The sequence below is a fragment of the Spermophilus citellus genome, assembly GCF_964194105.1.
Source record: "Spermophilus citellus genome assembly, chromosome: 2".
NCBI classification, from domain to species: domain Eukaryota; kingdom Metazoa; phylum Chordata; class Mammalia; order Rodentia; family Sciuridae; genus Spermophilus; species Spermophilus citellus.
Genome location: NC_138183.1, coordinates 240,342,834 through 240,365,671, shown reverse-complemented (window position 1 = coordinate 240,365,671; position 22,838 = coordinate 240,342,834). Strand labels below are relative to the sequence as shown.

Genomic DNA, 22,838 nt, shown 5'->3' with positions numbered 1-22,838 from the left:
TGGATCAACGTTAAAAAGTGCTGGTGCTTTTGTCAATATCAGGGAAATATTTTGAAGCAAGATTTCCACTTTCTACAGTTTTAATTTTGTACTTTTTTTTTACAGTTTTGTTCCATAGTTTGAATGAGAAATTATCCAGAAATTCTTTTGTCTTTTAACTGACATTTTTTTCCACAAAATTTGAATCTGAAATGAGCACAGCAACACTCACATTTTTCTGTGTACTTAACATATGTTTAAAATCTATACTTCAACACTTTTCTCTGTGGCAGACAAAATCACAGTAGGTGGAAACATCAAGATAAAATATTGATATTCATTTCCTTTTACAAGAGTTTGCTCCTCTGAAAAAGACTTCAGATGGTATGGCTGTTCTGTGTACTTGTTAAGTTGTATCATATTTTATTACATGAACTCATCTATCTGCTTAATTAGCAGAGCATCCGAGAGGGCACTTACTGTCATGCTTCATTATGAAGGGACCTTCCCATGACAGCAGAATGGTCCCTCACTGTTTCCACTGAGAGATTACAGAGTCTGAAACAAAGAATGGTTTGCTGATTTGGATATTGAAATCTTGGTTAAAGGTGATGGTTTGGATGTATTTGCTGTCTGTTCACAGATTCATGGTATCAGAATAGCTGCACTGCTCTGAACTTATTAAATAAGCAAGGTACATGAGGTTCTTGAAACTGTCGTCAGAAGACTACAAGATCCCTAAAATGTTTCTAATGCATTAGCAGTAACCTCTAAAAGACGACTTCAGAATTCTTAGAAAAAAGGTAAGTTTTCATACAATAATGCACTGTGTCCCTCTATTTAGATGTTCAACATTGCTGCCCAGAGTTCTTTATTTCCAGCATCTCCATTTAGTGAGCTTTGACCAAACATGCTACACAAAGGCACTGAAGCTATTATCAGGCTATTTTTCTACGAAAATATTCTATAGTATGATTAAGTGTCTTGTATATTTAAAAAATAAATCTTAATACTACTGGATTTATAAATTAACAGTGAGATGAAAGCTACAAGGTAATAGGAAATGAATATCAAATTTTATTGATAAATTCTATGTAAAATACAGAAGGAAATCTTTCTTAATAATATAGAGTTAAAAAATAACAGAGATAATGAAAGACCCCCTGTTTTTTACAGGAGTGTAAACAGCTACAATTCCATTTGATCTATGGAAAATGTTGCACAGCTCTAAGACGAATGGAATCTGGTATCAGATACAGGTTCATATCTTTAGTTTGCTTTCTAATAGTTTAATGATTTTGTATAATTAACTGATCCCTCATATTTCTCTATTATTTCATGTGTAAAATGAATATCAGAACCTTAGCGTGTTTTTATAAGAGCTAAATGCATTTAAAAGGTTTACAAAAGTCCTAGGTATAAAGCATGCTTTCACTAAATATCATGAGAAGTAAAATAATTATTTGTATCTAAAAAAAGTTCTGAAAGATTAACCCCAAATAACATCTGTTACTACTATATATGTTTTTAATTTATAAATGTCTCCAAACATAAAAGCAGCTATTAAGATATTATGTTCTGTCTTGTTTCAGATGAATGAAGTTTCTGCTGTGTATGTGGATTCCAACTGACTTCATGGAACATCCGAATAATGTCACAGAATTTGTTTTCATGGGGCTTTGGGGAAATAAGGGAATCAAACTACTCTTCTTTTTCCTCTTCCTGCTTTGCTACCTGGCAGTCTTAATGGGGAACTTCGTCATTTTACTCACCATCACCTGCAGTCACCTCATCGAGCAGCCCATGTACTACTTTCTGTGCCACCTTTCCCTCACCTTTCCCTGTGCTACACCTCCACTGTGGTTCCCCGGCTTATCAGGGACTTGGCAGCAGCAAGAAAAACCATTTCCTATAACAGCTGTATGACCCAGCTCTTCACGGCCCACTTGCTGGCAGGGGTGGAAATATTCATCTTGGTGTCCATGGCTTTTGACCGCTATGTGGCAATCGTCAAGCCACTGCACTACATGGTCATCATGAACCGGAAGAAGTGTAACCTGCTGGTTGCGGTGGCCTGGGGGGTGGGTTTTTGGCACTCTATTGCTCTATTGCTCATGGTACTCAGGCTGCCTTTCTGTGGCCCTAATCAGATAGATCACTACATATGTGATGTGAAGCCTCTTTTGAAATTGGTCTGCAAAGATATTCACATTGTGAGTATCTTAGTGATCGCCAATTCAGGGATGGTGGTAGTTGTGATTTTTCTTGTTCTAGTAGCTTCTTATATAATGATTTTATATAACCTTAGGACAAGATTATCTGCAGGGCGTCGCAAAGCTCTCTCAACCTGTAGCTCTCATGTAATGGTAGTCGTTTTGTTTTTTGTGCCCTGTATTTACACCTATGTGCTACATGCAGGTAGTGAGAACAAGGACAAGGAAATCTCTGTGTTTTACACTGTGGTTGCCCCCATGCTGAATCCTCTCATCTATACACTCAGAAATATGGAGATGAAAATTGCAATGCAGAAGGTATGGTCTGGAATGTCACATCGATAAGTAAAGTAAAGAAGGAGACATTCATGATGCTTTTCTTTTGTGTCCCCAGGTCAGCTATCATTTGAGAGTCATAGATCCTATGAGTGGATCAGTTCCTAAAGTACTGATTTCTCTTTTTATTTAATGATGTGTGTTGTTTTTAAGTGTCTAGATTATCTCCTCCTTTCATTAACAAACATTAATAATAAAATAATTGAGTTAATTTTACACTGACTTCCCTAATTTGAATCATTCTTGTCTCAATAGTCCGTCATGTCAACTTCAAGGAAAAGTCACAGAGGCAGTTGTGTGTTTGAATTTAGTACCAGGGACTCCTTTATTCACTTTTCAAATCTTAGAACTTTTGACATAATTAACTATTCACTTTTTTTCCCCTCCTGAATCTATGCAAAACTCTACATTATCTTGGGAAAATATTATGTCCTTCAAAAAAAAAAGTTGGCTCCGATTAGTTATCTTAACCATACTTTTATTTTAGATTCCTTATTGTATTATTTTTCCACAGAGTATTTGGATTTTCCTTTCAGTACAGAAACATGGCGTGTGGAAATGAAATTTTGTTGTGTGATGATTGTGTACATGTATTTATGACATGTGGTTCTTGCAGATTTTGAGAACATATCAATGAAAGTACACATTCTATCAAGAAGAATACTTGCAATAAAACTAAAACAAAACAAGCATTGTATTATCACTTGCTTGCTTTTTTCAAATGTTCACAGAGTTTTATTGGATAAATTTTGATAATGTTACATGATTAGACCACAAAAAAAATATTGGTTCAATTTTTCTTTAATTGCTTGGTGTTTCTCCTAGAATTCACTTTCTAGCATGTTCACAATGCCTTGTATATTCCAAAATATCTGTCTAGTTAATATGTGGGAGAAACATAAAATGTTTTGTCATGCATATGAGAATAAACATAAATATTCAGCAAATTTTATTGCATGGGAATATCAACCATTACTAAATTTTATTAAATGATTATCTTAAATCATCTGAACCCCATTCACACTAAGAAACATGATACTTGAGAACTATCAGAAATACCAGCATGAAGATAGGTTAGAAGTCCTGGTCAGGGACTCAACATGGATTAGAAGCCAAAACTAACTGAGAAGGATTTAGTTTTTATTTGACATCCTCCCTTGACCACATCATCCCTTCATCTTCTTTATTAACACTCTTTCTCTCTCTTTAGAAAGAGAAAGAAGGTTAATAATGAAGATGAAGAAGAAGAATGTGGTCAAGGGAGGATACTTTCAGGATACTTTCTAGTATCCTTTGTAAGACCTGAGAAAGTCCTGTGGTTTTTGACCACAGTCCTTTATACCTCAAGGCATTTCAGATTTTAAATAGTCATCCTTTCCTATTTACCTTTGTCACCAATTTTCCCAGAGTATTTTGATTTTGCTAAACATGTATTAGAGTGATTGCTTAAGCTAAAGTTTCTGAAATGGTCTTATTTTATTTGGAGTTAATGGTATTTTTGATATACAATGAGCCACAAAATGGATTAAACTCACAAGGGGAACTTGGTCTAGTAGTGGTATATGGCACAAGAGGATTCAGGGTATAAATTTTGGGCCAATATATTCTTATCCAGCTCATATTTTCATCCTCCTACCTTCTTTTTAATAGCTTAATTGTTGAAATCTACCACACACTAATGAAAAGTAGGTTGTTCTTTACAAAATCTTTCAAATATAGAACTAAAGAGGAGTTTTCCGAAATCTTATTGGCTATTAATCTCTGATACTTAAAATAAAATTTTCTGTATATTTCCTAGAATTTCTAAGTAGACAATCAATTCATTGGGTTTAAAGATCTTTTCACTATGTTTTGCTGAATACATGTGACTATGAGTTTATAATATGAGTTTGAGAAATAAGATCAGTATGTAAATACCAGTTGTATAGTTTGTAATATTAACTGAGAATAAAAAATTGCAGTTTTATTTTTATTTTTTTCCAGATTTTTTTTCAGATATGATAGATTTTAAAAAAGTCTATGTTAAAGTTGTATGTGATGGTTTCACTTATATGTACATTGCAAAATGATCACCATAACCAAGTTAAAATCTCATTTATAATTTCATTACCAGTATAAAATATTTAAGGATGACTGTTATTAAATATGCTCGTTTTTGTGGTGCTATGGATTGAACCCAGGGCTTCAGGCATGCTGGCAAGAACCCTACCACTAAACTACATCCCCAGCCATTGGTTACAAAATGTGAGCAAGACATGTGTACTGCCAACTGAAAACTTTGTTAAGAGAATCTGATGACATGAATAAATAGAAATAGACATGCTCATGAGCCAGACAACATTGTGAATATCTAAATTCCCCTCAAATTAATCTCTGGATTGAAGCAATTTCAAATAAAATCTGAATGGGAAGCTTGTCTAATTTTAAAAATTTATAATTATATATAGAAATGTACAGGAAGAAGATTAGCTTCTACAGCTTACAATAGAATAAATTTGGAGAATTTATATCATAATCTTATATAAAAATACTATTTTCAAAAACATAAAAGTGATAAAAAGACCTGACAATGAAACTCAGGAGTAGATTTGGACTTACATGGTTATTTTTTAGCAAAGTTAAGTCAGGAACTTGGGAAGAAAAAAAAAATAGCTTTTGCAACACTGGGTGGTGAAACTAGTGGATGTTTTTGTACTATATACAGAACAAACAAAAAAAAAAAAACAAAAAATAACTCCTTTGTGCCTCACAGCCAGTAAAAATTTAATTCACAATAGATCTTAGACGTAAAATTTAAAAGTAAAGCATTTAAAATTCTATGTAGAAGATTTTATGATCTTTAAATAAACAATTAGTTTTTACATGAAATGACATATGTTTGAGCCATTAATAAATTATAAATTGAACTTCATTGAAATTATAATATTTACAAGAGAAAGTACCTGGCTTTGGTTGAATTCCATATTTAAAGCCTTAAATGCAATTCCGTTCATGTTTCTGGGGGTATCCTGAAGTGTGGGTTTGTAGGCTGAGGAGGTTAGAAGGGAGACAAGAAATCTTCCATGGAGTAATTTGAGTGAAGTTTGGTCACCAATGAGCACAATGTTGAAGTTGAAAAACTGTATAACACAGGGTTTTGAAATCTTTTTACTAAAGTACAAAATCATTTACTCAGGAATCCTTAGCTTTCAAAGTCTTGAAATAAACTCTTCAAAAAAAAAATCTGTTTCATCATTTTTCTGATATCTAGCTGTTTAAGCTAGCTCTTAAGCCTCTAGAAGCTTCTATGTTCTCATCTAATAGAGCGAATAATAGTTATGTCGAGTTACAAGTATAGAATATATGATGAATGTAAAACACCAGTAATCTCTTTAAAAAGTTTTACTATAATTTTGCTAAGTAGTTTAATACCAACAGTATCAGGTATATGCAATTGGACTTTCTGAAGTTTTAAAAGTCCGAGGAATCGTAAAATCTATGGATTTGTCTATGCTGGAAATTACCCACCAACTGAATCAGTGTGTGTGGGTGAGGCAGAGCATCAACAACCATGGATTCCCAGAAGGAAGAACAAGTAGAATACAACTTTGCTGCCCTTTGAGTACCATCTTCCTCTGAATATTCCATATATTCTTCACCTTATGATGAACGGATTCTTTAACTCATGTCCAATGTATGGGAAAAGAAGCTTTATTTATTTATTTTTTATTTTTCCTTTTCCTCTTCTTTCATTCCTCAACCATCTATGTCCAAAGTGTTACTCTCTGTCAACATTAATTTAGAAGTAGTTGTAATCTTTCAGTTCATTGATTTTATTGACCTATTAACTCTCCACTACTTAGAATCTCAGTAATAGACCATGTCTGAAATATGAACATCTGTCTCTGGTTCTCTTTGTCCATCCTCATCTCACATATTCCTAGAAGGTAACATAATACTATTATAGACTTTGTCATTTCCCTTTCCATTCCTCAGAAAGCTGGAAGAGCACATACCAGGACTGGTCCTGAGCTGTTCTGTCTGGCTAAAGCATTATGGGACCTCCAGGGAACTAGTACCTGAGCCAGATTAACCCACAGGTGGAAGGAACACACACAGGGGCTCCAGAAATCATTACCATGGACAGGAGCTTGGATGCATTTAACCAAAATTGGTTTGGAAATCTCATGAGACAGTAATATAACTTCTTAGAGCTTTCAAAGACATATTAATTCTTCCTTAACATTTAAATTTATGTATTGCTTTTGGTAAATTAATTTTCTTTAGGCAAAGAGTGCTAGGACTTAAGATTGTACATCAATTTTTGAAGGAATTTAAAATACTTTTTGATCATTTATTTAGTCTATGCTCTTATTAAAATGCTGTTGGATAGAAATTCAGATCTCCTAGCCTGCTTCCCTGATGGATGAATGTATACTCCTTCTTCATTACTGATAATTTTAGCAAATATTTGAGGTCCCTTCCTCTTGGAAACCTTTAAACATTTTAAGATCTGTAACTTTTGGGGGGAGTGATAATCTTGGTAAGTTGAATTACTGTATAATTTTCTTAAATGTCTTATGTATTTTGATGCTGAGATGCATTGCTCAAATGAGTATCTTGGGGCTGAACATTTCCTGATCTTCACATAAATCCGAACTGTCAATGAGACCTGATGGTCAGTGTATTACTATGTTGCTCTGGTTGTGGAGAGTCCCATCACCCCCTGTGCTGGAGTGAAAATGTGCTTTTGTCATTGATTCTATAAATTTCATTCTGAATATTTGAACACCTTAGTAGCATATGATAATTTTTTACTATAAAAAGTTTTATCATACTTAAAACTTACTGAATATTATATGTAAGCAGAATTTCAATTAAGAACAAAAGTAAACATTAAGAAAATATAAAGTGGGTTGTGAATTTCATTGTTTCTAAGTCTTGTACTTTCTCCATATTCCCACTAAGAAATTACCCAGTTTAGACTGGCTCAGTGGTGCATGATATCCCAGTTACTCATGGGGCTGAGGCAGGGTGATGGCAAGTTTGAGGTCAGCCTGGGGAACCTAGCAAGACCCTGCTTCAAAATTAAAAGTGAAAGTAATTAAATGAATAAATTTTTAATGTGCAATGAGTGTGGTTTTCCTCTCATTCTATCAGTATGTCGGCATTAATGATATACTTTTTCCACCCTGGTATATGCATGGGGAACATCATGGAATACTTTTATCTTTTCAGTTGTATCATCCACACTATAGCCATGAGTCACATAAATTTTCTTGACAAGAAAAGCTAGGTCTTGGTCCTGATCTTGATTGTCACCAATTTTACTGAACTATCTATATTAAACCTGGATATTATTGTTGATAATAACCCAATTTTTTTTTTGAAAAATGCCTGTCTCTGCTTCTCTTTGCTCCTCCTCATTCCCATGTCATATATTCCTGGAAAATAACCTACTACTATACCAAAGGCTTCGTTTCCCTCCCTCTTTCAGAATGCAGATGAACATAAAGCAGGCAGAATTTCTTGAAGTGCCCTGTGTAACCAGTGTCTTGTCTTCTCTAGAGAAACAAAGCTGATCCAGGCGAAAGTAGGTTAAAAGTAAAGTTACAGCCAGTAAATGCTCAGAGTCACCAGGGCATTGCCTCTGATAACCAGAGGCACTTGATGAATATCTGTTTATGCCTCTGGGAATGCATGTTCTTAGAGTTTGCAAAGGTCTATTAATTCTTACATTGTCACAAAGTTTAAATTCTGCTCTTCTGAACCAAAATTTCATCAGGAACAGGTATAAAATGAATCACTCCTAAGACTTAAAATGGCATTTGCTTTTGTGAGAAATTCAAAATGCATTTCTTTGTTCTGTGAGGCTTGCATTTCTAATGACTAATGGATATTTATGGATGAAAACCTACAAAAGATTCTAAGACTGTGAACATTCAGAAGTGCTTTGAGAGAATTAACCTAAACGTGCTTTCAAATCTCTGTATGCTATTAGATTTAGAGACATTGAGAAGAAGTGGCAGGAAAGCAACCTTCCTCATCCAGTCTAATGCTATCCTGACAGCGAATCAGCCCTGATGGTCTGCGAATTACCCATGACACTGCTATTAACATGTTGTTTAAATGTACTCTATTTAATTTTATTCTTAAGAATATAATCTCTTGAATAATTCCATTGGTGAGTATAATTATACATAAAGACAACATAATTTGTTGACTCTCTTTCCCCCAGTAGCTTCCCTTTCCTTCACCTCCTTTCACCTCCTGCATGATCCATTTGCACTACTGATCTCCCATCAGTTACCGTTTTCATTATTTTAATTAGTACATTATCATTGTATATAGAAGCGGGATTCATTGTGTGAATGGACATAGCATAATGTGATAGATTGTGTTTCTAGTACTTTCTCATGCCCTCCACCCACCCTCTCTATCTCCTTTCTCTACTTTATTGAACACCATGATTTCTTGCACAATATAAGGCAATTTGATTACTATAAAAACATATCTAGTTTAAGTTTTTAGTGCATATTATTCACAAGCAGAAAAACAGATGATTTCTTTCACAATATAAGGCAATTTGATTACTATAAAAACATATCTAGTTTAAGATTTTAGTGCATATTATTCACAAGCAGAAAAACAGATGAGAAGGAGAATAGGTGAGACAAAAATCTCATTAAAGTCTTCAAGTTTAAATTAGTTTAAAAATTGAAAAGCTATGATCAAGATATTATTATGGCTTAGGACAGCAGTTCTGGACGATTGTATTCAACATGCCTTTTCCCTCTGCTAACAGCAGTGATAATCAGAGCATGTTCCCTAAATATATAGGATGACATTTTAAGAGGCTTTGTAAGTAAAATATCCATTATAACCACAAAACAAGTCAGAATCTGAATTTAAGAAATGCATATTTTGCTAAGTTGAAGAACAAAAACGTTACACAGAATTGATTAGAATACTAAATAAATAACAAACATAGGAGACTGGGAAGGCATTAGTATGATGTTGGGGAGGAGGGAAGGAAAGAAAAGGCATTGAGGAATAAAATTGCTCATGCTGTGCTATGTACTTGTAAGGATGTGCCACAATTAACCCCCATCTTATTTATACATATGATGTACCAATAAAAGGCAAAATAATGTTGGGTCACATGCTTATATTAACTTCTAGATACATTTGCATAAATACTCAGAAACACAACTTGGTTGGTGTGGCAACCTGTCATCTTGCATCTTCTTGCAGGCTAAGATGAAGATTCTGAAACATTTCCTCTCACTGTCTCCCTAAATTTCACCCTATTCTGCTTTGGTATCAAGCATGCAAATAGCTTAAATAAGAATAGCTTGAGAACTAGGATATTGGTCCCATAATATCTACAGGGCAGTATTTTATGATCCAAAGTAATAGTTGAATTCTCTTGATCTGTGCTTCCTTTACTGAAAATCAGGAGTTTGGATACTCTAATTGATGGGAGAATTTGTTTACCAGCCTATTTATGTAACTATAATTTTATTCTGTTTCAGGTAAACTACCTATCTATTACTAATATGACATCTCATTATAAGCCCCTTAGTTGTAAGAAAATAGGGAAAATTCTGGTAAATAAATAAAAATATTAAAGTCCTGTTATTATTAACTTTTAAAAATATGTTTTAGTTGTAGTTGGATTTTATTTATTCATTTTTTATGTGGTGCTAAGGATCAAACCCAGTGCTTCACATGTGCCAGACAAGTGCTCTACCGCTGAGCCACAACCTTACCCAACCCCTGTGATTATTAATTCTTGAGCACAACAAACCTGATAATTATTTTCATTTTGTTATATAATATTGTTATATTATATAAATTATTATTTATATTACATATGAATACATGTACATGCATTGACACATGTGTTAGTAAGGCTTATGTAAATATGTTTTATCTGTATTAATATATGTCATAGATTATATAATATAATTTATACAAATATCATATATACATACATATATACGTTTATACATAATGTCATATATATTTATGTATGTGTGTGTATATATATATATATATATATATATATATATATATGCACGCACATTTGTATTTAGAAGACTTACAACAATACTAAAGTCATAATGGGAGGAAAATTTAAAAATGGGAAAAAATAAAAGAAAATGGGTGAAATATTTTTTCTTTAGAATAGACTTGTATAGTTGCAAATATTTCTTTTTGCACTGTATGATTCATTTTTAATGCCATACCTATTATCTTTTCATCACCAAAAGTGATTTTAAAGGCACAGATTTTGAATTTGCGAATGACTGCATTTGCTTACATGTATATAAGTTTGCCATAGCAAATTCACATGTTCTTTCTTTTCAGATACTAACTCACATTTTAGAAGACAAACTGAGATACATGGAAAACCAGAGGAATGTCTCAGAATTTATTCTTTTAGGACTTTCTGATGAACGGAGCATACAAACCTTTTGTTTTGTGCTCTTCTTATTCTGTTACATTGTCCTTTTGGCTGGAAACCTTCTGATCCTTATCTCTATTCGGTGTAGCCCTCTATTTCACCAGCCAATGTACCATTTCCTCTGCCACTTGTCTTCTATGGACATCTGCTATACTTCCTGTGTGACACCCAAATTGATTGGTGACCTGCTTGTGAGAAGGAAAACCATTTCTTATGGTAACTGCATGTTGCAAGTCTTTGCCATACATTTTTTTGGAAGCATCGAAGTCTTCATCCTCACAATTATGGCCTTTGATCGCTATGTTGCCATCTGCAGACCTCTTCACTACCTGATTATCATGAGCAAAGCAAGATGTAATCTCTTGGTTCTAGCTGCTTGGGCTGGTGGGGCTGTCCATTCCTTTCCTCAGTTGTTTATAGCAATCCAGCTGCCCTTATGTGGCCCTAACAAAATTGATCACTATTTCTGTGATATTTTTCCTTTGCTAAAAGTTGCCTGCAGTGATACCAGTACTGCTGGTGTCCTTGTGGTTGCTAATTCAGGAATGGTTACCTTAGTGACATTTGTGGTTTTGTTTGTTTCTTATGTCATCATACTGTGCACTTTGAGACATCATTCAGCTGAAGGAAGGCGCAAAGCCCTCTCTACTTGTGGGTCTCATGTCACTGTGATAGTTTTATTTTTTGCACCTTCAATCTTTGTCTATCTTAGACCTCCTACCACTTTTCCAGAAGATAAAGTATTTGCACTATTTTACACCATCATTGCTCCTATGTTCAATCCCTTAGTCTATACCTTGAGAAACACAGAGATGAAGAATGCCATGAAAAAAGCCTGGTGTCAAACATCCTAGATAAATTTTCAAGAAATGTGTGTAGAATCATGGAGCTAGAACTTGATCATGGTGATTAATTATACTGTTAGCGTCATTTTATGAATGACATAAGTAGGTTTAGGAGTAAAATATAACTACTATCTAATACTAATTCTGTTGTGCAAAAATGAATCAGAAATGTAGTTACTTTGTGGTTTAATTAGATGGTGTGAGCAGGGTTACATGTGTAAATGTAATTTAGGATGCAGTAACTAAGATAATTCTGAGCAATGAATTATGACATAAAGAAGAAACCATTAATAATAATTTAACTATAAACTTTAGGATTAGTAGCTAGGCTACTTTATGAAAGTTCTCTGTGTCATATGAGAAGTTATACTCTATAAGTTAAATAATGAGCTTTAACTTGTGATAGGATTTTACCTAAAAGATCTTCAGTGGCATTAGAAATCCATTATACAAGAAATCAAAATAATAATAGTATAATAATAAAATTTGGTTTAAAGTGGTTGCTGAGCATCAACTCTACTGATTAGCATCAGTTAACATTACTAGCAAAGGTAGAAGAAAATTAATGACTCAGAATGTTGGTAACTTACTCATTGCTGTTCTATATTTGAGAGTTTAAAAAATTCATAAATGAAATGAAGCATAAAACTTCAGAAATTAATAGGACAATAATTAGTCAATAATTAGAAAATAATAAGTTGGTCACTACTTTGAGGTCAGCCTGGGTAATTTAGTGAGAGCTTATCTCAAACTAAAATGTAAAAAGGGATGGTATGTATTTCAGTAGTTAAGCACTGAATCAATCTGCAGTGCTGGAAAAAAAGAGAGAGAAAGAGGAGAGAGAAGAAGAAAAAAAAGAAGGCAACCATGCAGGAAAGAAGGAAGGGCAAATAAAGAGAGAAAAGATTGAATAACAAGATTATGAGTAGGATTATAACTAAAATGAAGAGTTTTAGAACATGCAAATACAGGAATCACACTCACTTCAGTGATTATATATAGAAAAATAAAGATGTCAGAATGGTTTTAATTTAAGAACTTGGTAATTTACTATTTTGTCAAGTTACTTGTTTTTTTTTTTTAAAGTAAATTTGGCTAAGTCTAAATGTTTTAGGGGAACATTTTAAAAATGACATATTTGTATGTGTGAAATTGGCATTTTATGGTAAAGGAAAACAACAACACTTCCTTTAAATTGGATTTATAGGTTAAACAATTTATGTGTCTTTCTTGAAGAATAAATATTGATGGAGCTGGGGTTGTGGCTCAGTGGTAGAGCGCTTGCATAGCACATGCAAGTTCCTGGGTTCAATCCTCAGCACCACATAAAAATAAACAAAATAGCAAAGCTTAGGAGACATTAAACAGATCAGTGGTTCTCAGGGGTTCAGTGGAGAGAAGGCTGAATGGGTGGGGCACGGAGGATTTTTAGGGTAGTGAAGCTACTTTGTGGGAGACTCTCATGATGAGGACATGTCCTTTAGTAGGTAAATGAGAAAACAAATATAGTACACTCAAACAATGAAATGTTTTTGGCATTAAAAAAGCAATAAGCAATCATAAAGTTGTCAAAACCCAGAGAATAGGGTTGGGGTTGCAGCTCAGTGGTAGAATGCTTGCCTAGCATGTGTGAGGCACTGGGTTCGATTCTTAACACTGCATATAAATAAGCAAAATAAAGGTACATTGACAACTAAAAAAAATATTTTTTAAAAACCCCACAGAATATACACAATGTGTGAACTCTAAATAATGTACACTATAGATTTTGTTAGTAACAATGTTAATTTTGGCTTAATTAATTTAATAATTTAATGATGGAAAATGTTAATAATAAAGGACATACATGGGAACTTCCTGGACTTTCTGCTCAATTTTTCCTTAAAGTTGAAACTACTGTTAAAATTTTTAAAATGTCAGGGGAAAAAACATTTTCCACATTTTATGCCACTATATTCTCAAGACATCTGGAGACCCATATTTTCCCTTGCTTCTTAACACCTTGTTTTGTTTTGTTTCTTGAGTTGCTTTTTTATTGTATAATTATCTATTGGCAGAATATGCCTTATTTTCCTTTCCCTAAGTCAAGGAGATAATACTTAATGTGGATTTCCAGAAAACTTATGAGGAATTTGATTCTATGAAATTAAAATATTTCTGAATTTATTACAAATGCAGAGGGGACTGGGTTGAACAATTTACACTTTATAATATCATTCTGGAAATCATACAGTCAGGATATGATAGCATATAACCTTTTCAGATCTCCTTTCAAGTAGCAGCACTGATTTAAGATTCCATATGTCTTTTTATGGCTTGATCGCTTATTGCTTTTTTAAAAATGCCAAAAATGTTTCATTGTTTGAATGCACTATATTTGTTTTCTCATTTACCTACCAAAGGACATCTTGATTGCTTCTGATTATTAGCAATTATAAATAAAGCTTCCACAAACATTTATGTGCAGGTTTTTAATGTGGACATAAATTTTCAACTCATTTTGTTAATACCTGGGAGTGTGATTGTTGGATTATATGGTAAGTCCATGTTTATCTCTGGAAGAAACTGTAAACTGTCTGCCAAAGTGATTGGATGAGGAACATATTTTAAAATACTTTGGGAAGCAGCAAAGAGGCATATATTGCATGTTATGAATTCATCCCATCATTCACATGTTGCATGATATTAAAGATAAATTAGGTAATAGAAAAGATAAATAAATAAATAAACAAACAAACAAAATAAAGATATTATGTACAACTAAAGAATAAATATTAAAAAATAAATATTGAAAAATTCCCCAGTAAAATAGTAGATGAATCAAGGTAAAATACTCAAGATGAATCTAGTTGAAATTAAAAGCAATTGATACTTTCTGTTCCCATTATCAAAGGGCACTCAGATTAATTCCAGACAACCTCTGGGGAGAGTAAAGTGTTTTATAATACAAAACTGTGTTTCAACATTTACCCCTTCTTTACTATTTCAATTTGACTAAATTAACTAACTTTGTGATTTTTTAAATATTAAATCTTTAAGTAAAAAATTCAAAATAATATGATTGATAACATGTGAAACTGGAGAAATAGAAATGCTTAGGAAATAAAGCAGCTCCATGCTTTAGACACAGGAAACATTACTCATACACAGAATTAAATTTTATTCCAAAACAACACAATTGGTCCTATGGTCATTTCTGCGATTCCTCTGTACACATAGTAGCTTTGAATCCTTCTTGATCCTTGAATGAGGAATTTAGTGTTGGACACTACTTTCACTTGCTTCAAGTCCTGAACTTCTAAATTCTTTATTCAGTTAGAATATACAAGCATCTCAACTGAGCAAAGGAACTTACAGGTAGATTTAAAACAGTTCCTAGTCCTAAGTCCTGTCCAGCCACTCAAAAGCAGATCCTACATGAACTAGCAGTTTAATTTCTTCTGAACTCAAACTATGGGCACCTCACTTTCGCATCTTTGATCCTAATGCCCCCTCCTCTCCCATCTAGCCTCCTCCTGTTTTCTTAATCAGATTCTGCCTAACTTACTATGTACAATTCAAATTTCCTGACACTTAGGAATCCTTTCCTAATGCAACCATTTTTCATCTTTCTTTCCTTTTGTTAGTGCATTACAGTTTTAGACAATATTGGGGTCCATTTCAGTGTACAAACATGAAAAATAATTTGTTCCACTTTAGTGCATAAAACTTTCTCTTTCCTTCAACTCCTCCCTACTGCTGTTCTCTTTCCTCTACTCTAGTGGTCTTCTACTTACTTTTAGTTTTTTTAAATTAGTGCTTTATAGATGGACATAAAGGTTAAATACACTGAGGTCTATTCATATTTGAAGATAGCATAATTTGGTCCATTTCATTCTGCAGGTTCCCTCTTTTCCCATCCTTCCTTTCTCCCCATCTATCTCCCTCCTCTACTCCCCTAACCTTTCTTTCATGGGATTCTCCCCCATCTCTCTTTGCTCCCTTAGTTTGGTTAATTCCCACATACAAGAGAAAAATATTGACTCTTCTCTTTTTGAGTCTGTCTTATTTTACTGAACATGATATTCTAAAAGTCCATCTATTTACCAGCAAATGGCATAATTTCATTCTTCCTTATGGCTGAGTAAAACTCCAGTGTGTATTTATACAATATTTTTTTTCCATTCATTTGCTGTTGGGCATCTAGGCTGGTTCCATAACTTGGCTATTGTGAGTTGTGTTGTTACAAACTTCAATGTGCCTTTATCACTATAGTATGATGATTTTAACTTTGGGGGGATGAACATCTATTGTTTGAACAAAGAAGCGTGGTGTTATTTATTGTACAATCTTCTTTCATGTAAGTTAGAATATATTATTTGTAAAAACGCCTTTACTCTGTGTTTCTCTCATCTCACAATAATTTGGGATTTCCTTGGACAAAATAATAAACGAGAACAATTTTAATAAGAAAGGGTACACACACAACACTGAATATATATATGCAAAATTTAAAGTTACAAAAATCAAAAATATGAAAATAAAGACTAAAAATAAGAAATTATCAAATTTTGAATCAAAATATCATTGCCTCTGATTTTAAAGATATTGTTGTGAATTTATTTGTGTTATTTTATTTTGGAAATATTGAGGCTTATTGAAAAAATACATTGAGAATATTTATTTTCTTTGTGAAACTGATTGTATGTTATATATTTAAGATATTTTATCATAGATTAAATGAGGTCAATTTTAATTCAAGGGTTTATGAAGAATTTTAAAAGTCTTGGAATCATTTTGGATTTATAGAAAATTTGCAAGAATATATAGTTTCTTTATAAAATACAGTTTTACCCATTATTTTTCTTTCTTCTTTACTTTTTAAAAATTTCTTTTATTTTTAGTTATAAATGACTATACAATGTATTTCGGCAGAATATAGATATATACAGTATAACTGATTCTATTTACATTCCTTCTCTTGGAGTCATATGTAACATGGAAGTTACCCTGATCGTGTATACAAACACCAAATCTAGGAAAGTTATGTCCAATTAATTTTGTGTTTTCTATTCCTCTCCACTCTTCTTTCCCTTTATTTCCCTTTGTCTAGTACAGTGGATTCTATTATTCTCTTTCCCAACCTTTCTTGTCTTGGTTTAGCATCCACAAATCATATATAATAGTTGGCCTTTGTTTTGGGGGATTGGCTTATTTCACTTAGCATGATATTTTCCAGTTCCATCTATTAACCAGAATATGCTATAATTTCATTCTTCCTTGTGGCTGAGTAATAGTCTATTGTGTATATAAACTACATTTTTTTTATCCCTTCATCTATTGAAGGCCACCTAGGTTGTTTACATAGCTTGGCTATTGTGAATTGACCTTCTATAAACATAGATGTGGCCACGTCACTGTACTGTGCTGTTTTTAAGTCCTTTATGTATACAACAAGGAGTGGGATAACTGGGTCAAATGGTTGTTTTCTTCCAAGTTTTCTGAGGAATCTCCATAATATTTTCCATAGATTGCACCAATTTGCAGTCCCACCATCCATGTATGAATGTACCTTTCTCCCCACATCCTCGTCAATATTTACTGTTACTTGTATTCTTTAATAATGCCATTCTGTCTGGAGTGATGGAACAGAATAGATATCACAGAGACACATCCACAAAAATACAGTTATCTCATCCTAAACAAAGGCACCATAAATGTACATTGGAGAAAAAAAATAACCTCTTTAACAAATTGTTCTTGGAAAACTGGAAATCCATATTTAATAGAAAGAAATTGAACACTCATATCTCACCCTGAATGAAACTCAATGGTAAGTGGACTATAGATATAGGCCTTAAGACCAGAGACACTGCACTTGCTAGAAGAAAAATAGGCTTAACTCTCCAACATGTTAGCTTGGGAACTGCATTCCTCAATAAGACTCCTAAAGTGCAAGAAGTAAAACCAAGAGTCAATGAATGGGATGATATAAAACTGAAAAGCTTCTTTATAGCAAAGGACACCATCAAGAACATGTACAGATATCTTAAAGATTGGGATAAATTCTTCAACATCAGTACGTCAGTATTTTTAAAATAAGTCAAAACCAGTGAAACAGATTATATAAAACAAAGAGCAAAAGGAGCTGAATAACTTATAAAACAATTAGTATGATGACAGGCTTTAAACCAAATATATTTTAATTACCTTCATTGTGTGTGATCTAAATATATCAACTAAAAGACAATAAGACATGGTTAAAAGTAAAGGCATAGAGAAAGATATTGCAAAAAAAAAAAAAACACACCAAAGAATGCTGAAGAAATGTTAATTTTGAACAGAGTACATAATGGAAACATGATCTATTAGAGGTAAAGAGAAAATTATGCAATCATCAAAAGATTTATTTTCTGAGAAATCCTAACTAACCTAAATTACATGTCCTAGTAATGTTATAAAGATATATACCATCCCTTTGCTCAATCTGCTGGTGAGTATATGTTTGTTTGTTTGTTTTTTTGTATTGAGTATTGGACTCAGGGGTACCCAACAACTGAGCCATATCCCCAGCTCTATTGTGTATTTTATTTAGAGATAAAGTCTCACTGAGTTGTTTAGTGCCTCCCTCTGGCTGAAGCTGGCTTTGAACTCATGATCCTCTTGCCTCAGTCTCCTGAGCCACTGGGATTACAGGCATGCACCTCTGTGCCTGGCAAGGTGTTTTCTCGTTTGTTAAATATTTACTATTCTTAGTGAAGCTCATAGAGGAACTTAGAAGTAAATCTAGCTTTCAGCATAAATGTACCCAAAAAAAGGTGTTTTTAAAAATTATATAAAAGTAGGGGAAAATTACTGGATTTTTAGCTGTACTCTTGAGAAACATTTAACTTAAAATGAAAGAAAGTTCTACAGGTCTGTAATTTTCTAGAAAACTCACATTAGGCAAGAATACTTGAAGCTCACACAGACACACACTTCTTCCCTAGAGAACATGATAAAATACTGTGTGGAAATTGGTGAGAATCATTTCTTAACATGGGGACGAGAACTACAGCTTTCTTCTCAGGTTATAAAGATGGGAAAAAGAAACTAAGATTGCATGAACAATACTTCTCGGTCATTAAAAACTCTATGGTGAATAGGATTTGTACTACATGCTGTAGAAGAGTCTTTTTTTTTTTTTTGCAAAGTATTTATAATCCAGTTGTAGAGTTGCTCAATAACTTCCATATAAATGGATGCTAACTGGTGAGTTGATTACTTTGGTATGCATCAAGTGTTCACTTTCTATGAAGAAGCAAAGCACTGGGAGAAAATAAATGAACCTTTAAAGTATAATGTACATCTAGTTTTACTTATATTTGAGCCTGAAAATACCCAGGACTAATTTGGCTCTCTAGAGACTATGATTAACTACTTTTCAAAAATCAAGAACTCCTGCTTCAAACTTTTATTTTTCCTTATGGAGTGACCTTCTGTAAATTATTTTGATTCAGTGATGTGACAGTAGTTACAAACCGATATGCATTTTGGATTTGCATATGTATACAAACTATATGTATAAATTGGGAAAAACAGAAAATGAAGGATCAGTAACACTGTGCAAAGATGCCAAATCAAAAGTCACAGGAAATAATTTAAATAGTAAGGGATGATTGTAATTTCAGTGAAGAGAGAACAGAAAAGACTAAAAAAAAAAAAGAACATTTCTTTCTTTCTTACCATTACTTGAATAAATATGTGATATTTGTTGAAAATATCCTTTCACTTCTGTCTTAAGAAAACATACTTATTTGCATCTCATTTTCAAACAGTATCCGAAATTCTAGAGACTAAGATTAAGAAAACATGAAGTTCCAGGAGATGCTGAGTGCCCAGTGGTGGTGAGATATCATATTCTAGAAAAATAAGATCAATATCAGAATGATGCTGCCCAGTTATCGGGGGACCTCAGGTAAAGAGGAACACGTTGTCACAATTCTAAAGAGGTGGTAGACCTGGACCAAGAAGAATACATCTGGAATTGCGCAAACCACAACATTTTGGGAAGGATTCTTAGAGACTGTTGAAGCTGGTTCCCTCCTATTACAAAGAGGAAACTTATGGGCAAGAATATCAGGTCACATCCCCACGTGTCTGTGAGAACTGGCACTCCAATCATGCTTCAGAGAATAAGGGCCTATTACCTCCAGGGGAAGTGTGTGAGCTGGGGATCGGTTATTTCTACAGTTGGCTTCTCTATCTAAGAACCCTGAACTTATTTGGCTTTTTTTTTTTTTTTCAGGGAAATTTGGATGGCTAGAGTGGAACACTGACTGAAATTCAGGAGGTAGCCTGGGTTTGCCTGGGACTTTGACCTGTATGCACATTTCAAAAGTGGGAGAGTCAGAGGTAATGTCCAATTTATCCTGTTGCTGTACAGTTTGTTTCTTTTTGAACTTGTGACAGGACTGATAGTGACATGTGTATAAGCTCAGGCTCCAAGGTCAGAAAATTCAAGTTTTAAGACCAGAACACTGGCTGTGTTACTATGTATATGTTTCTTCACCTGTATAAACCTAAAGTAATTTTTATCTCTTTTATTTTGTGATGCATTAATGTTAGCACAATGACATCATCCATGCACTATTTTATTTTTTTAAACATTCTTTTCCATGTATTATTGAGTCTCAGAACAAACCTCTTATTATTCAGTTACATATATTTTCATATATTTAAAATGAATAAAATCTTTTAAAAGAGAAATTATAAAATTTGCAAATATCAAATCTACAGTTAGTGATTGAGTTAAGTCATGTAACTGGGGATTGTCTCTAAATTATAATGAATTATTATATTTCATAAAACTTGAGCTTATTATATTTTGCCCATAAATTACTCATTGTGGTAGTAAAACATAAAAAAAATAGAAAAATTGTCTGGTACAGAAATTATCACCAGCCTCCACTTTCTGAATGGACATGACTTGATTACTGGAATCAATGAAGATCAGTGAAGACATCTCATAATCAGTGAAGACAGATGAATACAGTAACACTGTCTGGGGACACTTTGAGGTTTACTTTGAGACCAAATTTCATTTAAGAGTCTGTATATGCTTAAGATGGGCCAAGCAGTATATTTCAGATGAGTTTTAGATTACATTGATGATTTGGTTTATTAACACGAAAAGGCATACAAATCACTTCTAAGAATAATTCAAATCAGATAATATAACCAATATTTGATTTTTCTTTAAATGAAACAAAATAGCTTTTCTTATTTAATGGAAAATATTGCTGTAGTTCAATTTTGGGCTAGGTTAAAACCAATTTCTCTAAAATGTGCCTCTTATGTAAGTATGTTCCTGAAAATTTTATATGAAAATGGATGTATTTTTTTTGAAATTCAACTTCCATTACAAACCAATTATTCATTGTGTTGGTAACAATATTTACTTTGTACCATGGAGAATTATGGAGAAATTTTACATAGAGTTTGATTAAGAAATTAAATTTAAGATTAGGGTAGGAAAAAGTATACTACAAAAAAAGTTATTTTGAGATCATCTGGTAAGAATTAATAGTAAACATTTTAATTTAAAATAGTGGAGACCAAAATTGATGGAACATGATAATAATTCTGTGTCAGTTTTCAGCAACAAGGTCTTTGCTACTACAACAGTGTTAGTTCATAGGATCAAATCCTTTTACTTTGAAATGATTTTCACTGATTGGTGATGAAAAGCACACTACTCAGATATTTTCATTGATTTAGAATTGAAATTTACTACTTGTGAAAAAAGGAAAATTAAGAGTTTGAGTAACATTCAACTCAAAATGTTTCAACCTTCTTAAATGTTATTGCATATACTCAGAGTAAAATTTATCAAATCATTACTCCCAATATTTCAATAATAATGTGTGTACAAATATTACTATAAATTACAAAGCAGCTTCACATTCCATTATTATTTAAATGTCCCAAATATACATATTGCACAAGACATGTAGTTCCCTGTTGTTTGTACTCAAACAGATGAAACAGTTGACATGCAAAGTAAAGGCATATTATGTTATTGTGCTAAAAACAGAGCCTGTCCAATCAATCGGTCTCCTTGTAATCCAAAGTTCTGTATGGATTTGTCACTGTCTGGAGAGTTTGTGGGAATAGATAAAATGATTGTATTGGATGAATTCAGAAAAAAATACATACCCTCCCATCACAAGGTTAAAAGGAATTTGACTTCCAAAATATTCTATCCTGCACTGAGGGCAAATTTTAGTATAACATTTCCCAAAGCATAGTCTTATCAGGGACTTCTTCTTAGGTTTATTTGGTGGTTCATGAGATTTTGTTATTCTCCTTGAATTAATTAGCAAATTAAGCTATTCTGTTTTAAAATGTGAGCACATAATTTTCAGTAAATTATTGAGAAAACCAATAACAAGGAAACAAATAACACAAAAATATTTCAAAAGGCTTGCTTCAGCTTCTTAAAGAGAGAGCATTGTATCTTAAAATATTTTCCCGTAAATTTGCTTAGTTTTTAAGCTAACTAACTCTAAGACAGACTTGAGATAATGTGTATTCAACTAACAAAACCAGTTAAATTAGTTGGTACATAATGAAAAAAATATTAGTTATGTGACTTATACTTGTTTCCTTAATGCATTTTGAGTCCCAGAAAGTCAGAGCAGCACTTTTTACAGGGATCAATTGACTATTTTATTAAGATTTACGAGTAGATATGATCAAAAATAAAATAATAATATTGTTTGAACAAAAGCTTTGGTGCTCACTAAGGCAAGAGTTGATCACCATTTGCAGAAGAAGTATCTGAAATCAAGCAGTATGTATTTGCAGGTAGTCTTGAGAGCCATTTTAATTGAACACCAGGTTTTTATTCTTTGAGATACCATAATGAAATAAATTACATCTAGTTAGTGCATCAAGTAGAAAATGACCATCACACTTTTCAGCAAACACTGATAGATTTAAGCTCACCAATAATGTCATTTCAGGTGATTTAATGTGCTCTGTCTAAACTGGACC

The 22,838-nt window shown here is 33.0% G+C and overlaps 1 protein-coding gene and 1 pseudogene across 2 annotated transcripts; both read left to right on the top strand.

Moving 5' to 3' along the window:
* Positions 1-1,614: 1,614 nt before the first annotated feature.
* LOC308641829 (olfactory receptor 4P4-like) lies at positions 1,615-2,537 on the top strand (annotated as a pseudogene). Its single transcript has one exon. The product of its transcript is annotated as an olfactory receptor 4P4-like (transcript).
* An 8,373-nt stretch (positions 2,538-10,910) lies between these two features.
* LOC308639659 (olfactory receptor 4P4-like) lies at positions 10,911-11,831 on the top strand (the record flags this gene model as incomplete). Its single annotated transcript, XM_081277930.1, has 1 exon — positions 10,911-11,831. The coding sequence occupies exon 1, from the start codon at positions 10,917-10,919 to the stop codon at positions 11,829-11,831; it is 915 nt and encodes a 304-aa protein (XP_081134056.1). The 5' UTR covers positions 10,911-10,916.
* Positions 11,832-22,838: the final 11,007 nt, after the last annotated feature.